The 10,258-nt window shown below is 41.3% G+C and overlaps 1 protein-coding gene across 3 annotated transcripts in view; it reads left to right on the top strand.

The window, feature by feature from the left end:
* Nucleotides 1-10,258, top strand: part of PANK1 (pantothenate kinase 1) — a 62,331-nt gene that overhangs the window by 33,493 nt on the left and 18,580 nt on the right. For all 3 annotated transcript variants that reach the window (XM_004680906.2, XM_012723967.1, XM_012723968.1), the window contains exon 2: nucleotides 2,357-2,709. In XM_004680906.2, coding sequence (XP_004680963.1) covers nucleotides 2,357-2,709 — 353 coding nt within the window. The remainder of the gene's footprint in view (nucleotides 1-2,356; nucleotides 2,710-10,258) is intronic.

Raw genomic sequence — 10,258 nt, 5'->3', positions numbered from 1 at the left:
GTAATGTCTCTTTTGCTGTACAGAAGCTCTTTAACTTGATGTAGTCCCATCTATTTATCTTTGCCTTCACTATTGTGGCATTGGGTGCTCTGTACCTGTTATTTTTAATAGATGTTGGTTGAGTCTTTCTAAAGTGTTGTCCTAGCAATGTTCCAGAACACCTGCCTGCCCTTTCCCCCAACCCTTCCACCCCTAGTGCTCATAGGAATGGATTTCCGCTGTAATGCTCATTGAAATCCTGATGCATATTGATGTGTCTTGGGGGGTTCAGTGGAATAGAAATCTGTTCCACTGGGGTTTTGTCAGCCTCTATGATGAGGGTGGTTGTGATTTTTCCTTTAATTTTTTAGAGTCCATCAAAAGTATATAGTAGGAAGAGAATGGAGACCATTCTTTTGCAGTCTTCTCCCTTCATGGATAAGAGAATTAAGATTCAGAGGTGGAGGGAGCTACACTGACTGCTATTGACTGTGCTTTGGGAGTTAGTTCTGAATCCTGACTTTGGGCTCCCGCTGTTAGCCACTGTGGGCCCTGCTGACAGCAAGCACAGACCAAGAAATGTCATCTGTGAGATAAATTGAGTAGTAGAGATGGACTGTTTGCAGTTTGCTATTGTCTCTTGTGAGAAGAAACAGGCTTCCCAGACTACACTGGATTGTGCTCGTATAGAGAGCTGAGGAGTAGGACTGCATACTCTTTCTGGAATCTGCCTAGAAAAAAGAACTTGTGTTCTTATGTTCCTGGCTATGTAATTTCTAGGTGTAATATGCACAATTGACAAGGGTTTATGTGGATTTTTTGTAGGGTTGGATAAAATAAATGGTATGAAATAAGCCTGCTATGTCCTGAGTCTTTAAACTCAGCTTTAATTTTACAGTTGTAGATTCAGCCTATGGAGTTTGCTGAGGGAGGTGTCGAGGGAGACTCCCATTTGGGTTTGCTTGGTCTTCACCAGGAAATGAACTGATGCAGTATTAACTTTCCAGATTGTCTCCTAATGATGTCCGCCTGTTCAGGTAGCACAGCCTGTTTGAATGACAATAAAAGCAATTACGACGGGGTTCTTTTTGTCATGGGTAAACATCTCCAGCTGATGAAGTATATGTGTGTTATAATGTATAATGTGTAACTAATATGTAGTAAATGTGAAGGCATGCCTTTGTATCATAGACCTGCTCAGAAACTGTGGTTATTTGCAGGCTTGTCTGTCAGTGACCAGAGTTCTCCTAATTAATAGTCCCAAAGTTGCAGATTAGAACCGCTGGAGAACTTCTCATAAGAATACTCATGGCCCGGAACCCCACCTGCATTAAGTGAGAACCTCAGTAGCATTCTCTCAACAATTTCTTGATCCAGACATCTGTTGAGGGGCACTTAGTTTGGTTCTGTGGCACTGGTGATTGTGGACAGCACTGTTATGAAGATGGAAGTATGTGTCTTTTTGTATTAGGGTTTTCATGGCTGGTGGAGGGTGAATGAAGCACGTGCACATACGGAAGAATAAAAATGTAACCAACCCCATTTATATAGGCATGTAAGTGACAAATTCAGTTAAAAAAATCATAACATCCATTATTTGAAAAAAAAAAAAAATCTCTGAGACAGGAGACCAGGTATTGGAATATTAAAAAGCAATTCTAACAGGCTGATTGCACTGAGGACTTCTAAGTGCTCCATTTAAGGTGGAAAGTGTCTCTGGTTATCGAAGAAAGAAGATGTAACTATTCTTAGAATTCTGCCACCATGGAGATCATCTTGTGTAGGGATCATCTCCCCGAGTCCATTTTCTCTACCTTTCTCCTTTCTATTTTTCTGTAAAACAGTGAGGCCACATCTTGTAAGTCAGCTTGTGGAAGCATGAATTGAATGCTGTAAAAACAATCATTGAAAAATGCCCTCAACGGCCCATGTGGGTTGTAGGCCACACACTGTCTCTTGGTGTGTCTAGCGTGTTCTGGTGTTGGAACAGATTACTGTGTCTTTGGCTGAGGTTCTGATGACATTTGGGGGCTAAGAGTATGCAAAATGTATTTCTTTAATTATTGGCATTGTAGCCAGTGTGGTGAGATGAGTCCTGGGAAGCACACAAATGAACTTAGGGAACCGCAGGTCCTGTTTCTTCCTGATCCTCAAGACTGAGGCAGATTCTAATTGTGTGGAGGGCGGGCAGAGTCATGGGCACCATTCACATTTTGAGTTTCTCCTTGCCTGTGTCTTTTAGGCACAGATACTTGAATTCAGGTCAGTTGAATACTAAGTGCACCTGTGGGAGTGATGCTATTGAATATTCAGAAATCAAATTTTTTTTTTTTTTTGGATGTGTAGAATTCATGGAACAATATCTTTCTGTCCCCAGCCTTCCCTTGGTTCGGCATGGACATCGGTGGAACGTTGGTTAAACTGGTTTACTTTGAACCAAAGGATATTACAGCTGAAGAGGAACAAGAGGAAGTGGAAAACCTGAAGAGCATTCGGAAGTATTTGACTTCTAATACTGCTTATGGGAAAACTGGGATTCGCGATGTCCACCTGGAACTGAAAAACTTGACCATGTGTGGGCGCAAAGGGAACCTGCACTTCATCCGCTTCCCCAGCTGTGCTATGCACAGGTTCATTCAGATGGGCAGTGAGAAGAACTTCTCCAGCCTCCACACCACTCTCTGTGCCACAGGAGGTGGGGCTTTCAAGTTTGAAGAGGACTTCAGAATGGTATGTCGGGTTGTCCTTATTAACACAGCAGAACCACCTGTTAGAGAAAGCCAGCAAGCCTCCCACATACCCGTACTCATGCATCGCCTACTGAAGGAAGAAGTAGGACACTAGCCTTGGAACTTTGGACAAGCTTACTTTGCCTCTCTGTGCCTCAGTTTCCTCATCTATCTGAGAATAAAAATAGTTCCTGCCTGTAGAGTTGTTACATAAAGGAGTAAATGCTCGATAAATATTAGCTGTCATCATCATTATCATCATCATTTTTGCTACAATTACTGCTGTACAATTTGCTAAAGATAATATAAAAGCTCCCTTCTGAAGTGTTTTAGCTAGTTTTTTACAGGCTCTTCACGGAAGTTGTTATGAAAGGCGTAGTCATCATGCCAGTTTTGTAGATAGACTGAGGCGGACAGGAAAGGCTAAAGTCCTGCTAAAAATTCTTTCTGGAATCTGCCCATTTGCTTTATCTATATCTGTTTTATGAATGTCATTCAGCAATTTTGCTCACAAAAATAATCTTTGCAGTTATTTATAGATGAATTCCTTTATTAATGACTGCAATTAGGGAGCATGGGCTAACATGGTAAGAATAATGCTGCATGCTGACTGGCAACGCATGCCAGCTTTGTGTTAGTCATTTAGACTTGACAGATTTGACTGAATGGAAGGTATGGACTAGTACCATGGAGGACAAGCATTATCCGTATTTAGGAATCCCTTAACAGCTGTGTTTTCCAGTTTGTCATTTCTGTAGTCAAGATGAAGTGTATACTGTTCAACCTTGCCTAAAGGAATAAAGTAAAATAATGCAGAGAAAATTAAGGAAGCTATATTAGCAAAAGGAGGGTTGGAAGATTCAGGGAAAAAAAAAAAAAGGAAGGGTGGCATTATTCTTGCCAGAAAGTTGAAATTATAGTGAGGTAAGTCATAAAATATATTTTCTCAAAACCTGGAGTGCAGGTTACTGGCATTTTCACACAGCTAACATAATTCAATCTGGCCACAGGCTCTATCATGACTGACTTAATACATTATTAGTTATATTTAATATAGCTATAAATGCAAATTTTAGTTATTTCATTAAAGATAACATTGATTATCTCCTTGGTTGTAGTTAGTAGCTTCTATATGAGATAAAGGCCGAGCCTACGAGCATAATCCTAACTAAATGAGACTGAGTTTTCATGTTTTGACTTTTCTTGTGTGTCTTAGAATTTGATCCCCTACTTACTTAAATGATCTGTGGGATATTTTTCCCACCAGAGAGATGTATGTAGTGATCACAAAGAATTTTGAAACTGAGGAGGTTAAATAGGAAGGGGGGTGGTTTGTAAAAATAATCTTTGAGTCCATAATTGAAAAAAGCATCAGTCCTGAATTCTTATTGCTGTTTCTGCTTCTAACCATATGGGTTTCTTTGAGTGAATATGTCTTTCCCTTGGGCCTCAGTTTCATCATCTGTGAAAAGGTGGCAGTAGGGGTTAGAAGAAGGGGAATTTCAAGGAAGCCAGAGTAGAAGTGGAGAATAGGAAGTGCAACATTCTTGTGTGACATGGATGAGGAAATTAAAGAGATTAAGAGGCTCCGGTTGTGCACCAAGGTATAACCAGGGTGTCAGTTTAGTTCTGATTCTGAAGGAATGCTGTCCCACTTCTAGAACTGTGAGGTCCCTAGTTCCCTCAAGGGCACCCTGGCTGTTCCTCCCTGCTAGACAACCTGACTGACCCAGAGTGACCTGGAGTGTTTGTGCAACCTGTCAATACGTATATTACCACCTCTGGGGTAATATATGTTACTCAACATATGTTGACCTTAAGCAAGTTTATTTCTCAAAGTTCTGGATCAAGGAAGGTGAGATGTTATTACAACCAAGAGAGTGAAGTCTCCGCTCCCTTGAGTATATTGCCGGAGCCATCTGAATAGATCAGAACAGGGAGCCAGTCTGCATAGCTTGGCCAGGTAGGCACACATAAAAGAAAAATATATGTGCTGCTTTCTCTTTAGTTTGGGCCAAATCAAAGCCTGATGATCTCTTTCTGTAGCCTTTTTGTCAGTGTGCTAAATGATGTGTCCTTATCTTTTCCAAGGTTGTGAGGATGAATAATTTTATCATCCTCTTTTCCAGCCACTCGTTTACTTGACAAGTAAATCTTGCTCCTTCTATGCCGTCATGAGTCATGAGCAAAACTAAGCCCCGTTCCCTGACAAGTCATTAAATAATCAGGTAAACAAGTAAATATAGAATATATCAGATGATGATGAGCAATATGGAAGGGGAGAGCAGCAGGTCAGGGGGAGAGGGGGGCTGGGAGCGAGTGCTGGGTCTCTGTATCATGAGGAACTTAGGAACAGGAGCTGAAAAAATGAATAGAACAAATCATGTAGTTCTGGGGCAGAGTATTTTAGGCAGAGAGAATATAGTAAGTGCTAAGCTGATAGGCTGTCTTCAAGTTCTTCCCCTTTCTAGAAGTGCTAGATTATAGCTCAATATCTACTATACTATATGTTAGACAATCTGATAATAAAGCAGTGGATATAATTATAAAGACCTGTTATTGCATAAAATCATTGTTTTGGTATAATGCAACTTTGCAGATACCAGTTTTTTAAAAATCTGAGTGATTAGGGTTAACCAAAAGATAGTCAGCAAACTTGGAAGAGTCAGCAGTTGTTATTTTTGAAGATGTCTTCTCTTATATAGTGAATGTACTTGGCTTTCGATCCTGTTAACTACTCTTCATCCAATTCAGAATGCACAAGAAGGAGCTGTAAACCATGAGACAAGCATGTGTAAAACTCTTTCAATTGAACAAGGCTGCATTTCTTTTTTACCCTCCTTTCCTCCCTCCCTTTCTTCCTTTACTACTTCTCCTTTTAATATTTTAGGTTCACAGTCACAAACAAATTTCTGATTGGCAAAAATTAGGCTTCAAAATCCAGGAGTCGCCAAAATGAAGCACAAAAGAAAAATGTTACTACAGGAGGTCTAAGAAACCGATAAACCAGTGAGAGGTTCCCCAAGAGGCAGGGGGTCTTCCCTGACTGTGCACCAGCACACAGACCATTGTAGGTTGGCTTGGTGTTACCCCACTGTCTATTCTGCGAATTTTGTTTTAAAGAACTTGCCAGAACATTTTCATATACAACTATACTTCAACAAACGTATTTTTTTAGAATACGTTTAGAAAATACAGAAAAAGGTCATCTTTTTCTGTCTATTTATCTTTATGATAACAGGTGCTTCTCCTTGTGAGTTTTGTTCAGTGCAGGCTAGCAGTAATGAGAAGCTAAAAGTGACCTTTTCTAATGACTTAGAAGGGAAAAAAAAAACCCAACCTTCTGAACAAACAGGATATAACCATCTTTTTCAGTTGACTTGAGGTTTAGGGCTCAGAAAAGGATTTTCAGGTTGCTTCATCATATTTTTTTTCAAGGTGTGAGGGCTTAAGAATTGATTGGCCTTCTGTTAGACAGAAATCTTCAACAGAAAAATATAAGAAGTTAATATTGGTGGAAAAATCATCAGAAGGGGATTGGATGGCTAATTGAAATCTTTTATCTAAGTGGGTCATTTGAGAACATTTGTCAGGCTAGTTCCTATTTTTTTTTTAAAGATTTGTTTATTTATGCATATAGGACTGGGATATAGACCAGAGGTGCAGGGGTGGTGAGAGGATTCAGAGACAGAGTGGGAGCAGAATAGGCGAAACAGGAGAGGTCTGCTGGGCCATGTGGGTCACCTCCCTGGCTGGGGATCGAACTTGTGCTAAAAGGCTGAGGCTAACTTCATAGTGCTGCGCTTTAACCTGTTGCACCACCGGGGAGGGCCCTGGTTCCTATTATTAATCCAGAGACTGATTTATGATGGGGCAGGAACATAGAGTTTCGTAGACACTGACATCTTCCACTTCTGACCTGACATTTTTGACTACTCCCGTTTAATCAGTAGTGGTGGGGAAGAAGCTGCCAGCTTAGAGGTTTTGTTTCATTTTTCCCGGATGTTTGAAATACATCTCTCTCCCAGGTTTCTGTTAGAGCTCCTTTGTAGAGAAAAGAACCCAGCTTTGACATGGAAATTGTTCTTGGTTTGGTAAGATAAGCCATTTCTGCCACTCGCTAGAGTATTTATAGTCAGTGTCAGCAAAAGCCCCATTGGAAAGTGTAAGGTGTTATAAGGATGTGTGTTTTACTTATTTTGGAAACACAATTTGGTGACTCATTTCTCAACTACCAGGGAGTGCTCAAATTGTTAAGGGTAAGTGCAGTCTCCCCCCATAAAGAGTAGGTGTGGAATGGTTTTTACTAGATTAATTTATCAACCTGTTTATTTTGTTATTTTTGACACACACCGAACCAAAGCACATAAGAGAATATCAGTTATGTCCTGAGCATGCCTTGTGTTGGGGTCCATATTTTCTAAAATTAACATACACTGATTTCCCTCTAAAAGTTAGAGAGCTGGTTGTGACCTATTTAAGCACAGCGTGGTTACAAGGTTTTGTTCACATTTGCTGGAGCTTCATCCGCATGTTTTCTGGATCTGATATTTCAGATCTATCCTCTTGAGATCCATTATAGAGATTAGCATGGGAACATGTATCTATATATGTTCATATAGAGATAGATGTGTATACATGTTGAGGTTTAGCTAGAAGCATAGAGTTGATGTTTAAGTAGGAAGGCTTAGCTTGAAGAAATGTTTGTAAGTTTGTGATAGTTTTAAAAATGTTAATAGTAGCTGCTAGCACTTAAACATTGGAAGATTTCACATAAAAATCAGGATTTCTGGCTCATGAAAAAGCCAGATCATTGGTGACATCGAGGCCATACCCATATGGGAACAATCCTGTGCGGGGAATTTAAAAGTTATGTGAATTGCCTTGTGAGCCGCAGGCCCCCCCTTCAGGTACTTTACATCTCATTAGAACTTAGATCCTTTGTTTTTCTAGTGACTCCAGGCGCATTTGCATTTGTCATGCCTGATTAAAAGAAAACTGAGCTCTGGCAGTGTTTCTCAGAAGTTGGATCTTTAACATTTTCTTTTAGGCTTTCACAAGGTTGACCCCTTGTGCTAGTGAACTGCAAAGTCTGAGGGGGTGACAGACTTGCAGGTGGCTTTCTGGAAATCCGAAACAATTTCCTTGATTGCTTCCATTTGGGAGCCTGGCCTTTTCCTGGATGTTGATTGCAAGGGGTCCTGTATAGGTCTGAATGAAAGTGACTTAACATCTTTCTCAGTTTGGAGATTCATATACCTCAGGCTTGAGAAATACCCATCCCTCAGGGAAATGTATACAAGAGATGTTTATTTTGCTGTTCCACTTTATTTGCAGATGGGTTTGGGGGGAAAAAGGGGAGATAAGGATGTTTCCTTTCAGACCAAAGTTGTCCTTGTTTGTTTGTGTTGGCAGGTTTTTCTGTTTCCTTAACATAGTCTCAGGGTGTCAGCAGGACAGACCTTGCCTTGCCTCTTGTTTGTGAGGTTGACTGTCAATGTGTTGATGGACCTCTGATTAATTTTTAAGCAGGTTTAACCTATGGCCCCAGGAAGGGCTGATGAAATTGTAACTTTTCCATTTGGGATGATCCAGGAGATGAGAACTTTCTTTGTTCCATGTAACACATATTTATTAAGCAATTACTATGGGCAGGCCTTTGAGCACATTGCTCTGGGGCCACAGATGTGTGACCAGTGGTGTGAGTATGCTGGAAGAGGTGAGGGGGCAGCTTGGGAGGCTGTATTTACACTGCTTTGTCTCATGGCAATCTCTTAGACCGCCCAGTAGTTTTATATCTATAGGATTACTCCCTTACCACATGTAAAATGACATGCATCTCACCCCAAAGTTTCCTTCGGTAGAAAATGAAATAGTTAACCACTAGGGTCTACATCTGCCTTATCAGCAGTGTCATTTGCAGTGGCTGTCTCTGTGAGTCAAGAATACTTCTGCCCTCTAACTGGCAGGGCAGCCTATTTGAATTCTGCTCTGTAGGTGTAGATTGTGAATGGGAAATTCAGTTGAGTGACAACAAATTCAAAGTTTCCTTCTCTTCTATTTTTTAAAAAATATTTTAATTTATTTGCTTATGCATATAAGAACTGGCCAGAGGTGCAGGGGGTGAGAGGATTCACCAGAGATCAAGTAGGGGACAGAACAGGTGTATCTGATGTTGTCTTTTGAATTTGGGGTCCTAGGGTTCACTCTGGGAAAGTTTCACCAGAGGCTCCCCTTTCAGCGGCATGTGGCGAGATTCTCCACAAGGCAGAGATTCAGTTGTATTTAAAGAGTAAGTTTATTAGAAAGAGACAGGAGAGAAAAAGACGCTTGCATAGACACAAGTGGACAGAAAAGCTGCCCCAAAAGGGACAGGTTTGCAGGTAAAGAGACTTTTATGGTTGCAGGCAGGCAGTCTTAGGAGAGCGGTCTCCCCTGAGGGAGGTCAGTGCAGAGAAGTCCCGGCAGGTACAGGACATGGGCCAGCAGGAGGCTGCTGCCCTGCAGAGGGAGAGAGCGGGTGGAAAGAAGCCCCTGGGTAGGCACAGGTGGGCAGAGGAACAGCTGCCCCGCGTTGGTGGAGAGCCTGCTCTGATACAGACATTCTCTGCCTGGGAGGGAGTCACTCCCTGTGAGCCTAGGTTCTTTGACTTTGAATAGATTCTAAAGAGATTGTGGATGAGCTTCATCTCCATGTCCTTATCTTTCACCTTTTGGGTTTGAGCTTCAGACACAGTCTGATAACAGTTATCTGCTGGAAACTTCTGCAGATATTCAGGCATCCCGTAGCATCTGGGATACAGGTTTTGACCTTGATGTTATGGCTGTGTCAGGGGCTGCACTGGCCCCTTCTACCCATCCTGTTTGTGTGACTCAGTCTTGTGATGCCTCCCCTGTATCCCTTCCTCCATCAGATCTACTGACATACGCTGATAAGGGGATCAGTGGGTGAGACAGGAGAGGTCTGCTGTGCCATATGTGGTCAATTCCCTGGCTGGGGATCAAACATAGGCCATAGAGGTGATAGCTCTGAGACTTAACTCCTAGGCCACCTGAAAGCCCTGAAGATGATGTCTTTTTGGCAAAATATCAAAATGCAGTGTTTGTGTAGGTTAGTACCAGAACTCAATGCATTACCCATTTTGTCAGTGAAGATGAGAGGGACATGGCATTGGGGAATACTTGCTAGTGGTGTCTCTTAAGGAAAATACCTGAAGGCTCTATGAGCCTTAACTGAGCTTTATCATTCTCCTTAAGCTCTGTGAGCCTTAACCACTATCCATAAGGATAGCAGTACCTATTTCAAGGATTTTTTGAGAATTACATGATCTAGTTCAAGTATTTGACATGTAGTACAAATAGTAGCCATCGTTTTGTTGAAAATATTTAAGCATTTAGACCTTTTACATTTTCTTTTTTCATTGGTTCAGTTTCATGGTGGTGATTATTAGATCTTTTGTCCTTTGGAAAATGATCCTCAACAGACCTCCTGACCAGAGTAATATCAGTCTTGAGTATCATGAGTTACAGTCAACTCATCTCTCCTTAAT

This window comes from Condylura cristata, unplaced genomic scaffold (genome assembly GCF_000260355.1).
Source record: "Condylura cristata isolate star-nosed mole 26May11 unplaced genomic scaffold, ConCri1.0 scaffold00011, whole genome shotgun sequence".
In the NCBI taxonomy this organism is placed as follows: domain Eukaryota; kingdom Metazoa; phylum Chordata; class Mammalia; order Eulipotyphla; family Talpidae; genus Condylura; species Condylura cristata.
This window is presented reverse-complemented; position numbering and strand designations above follow the sequence as displayed.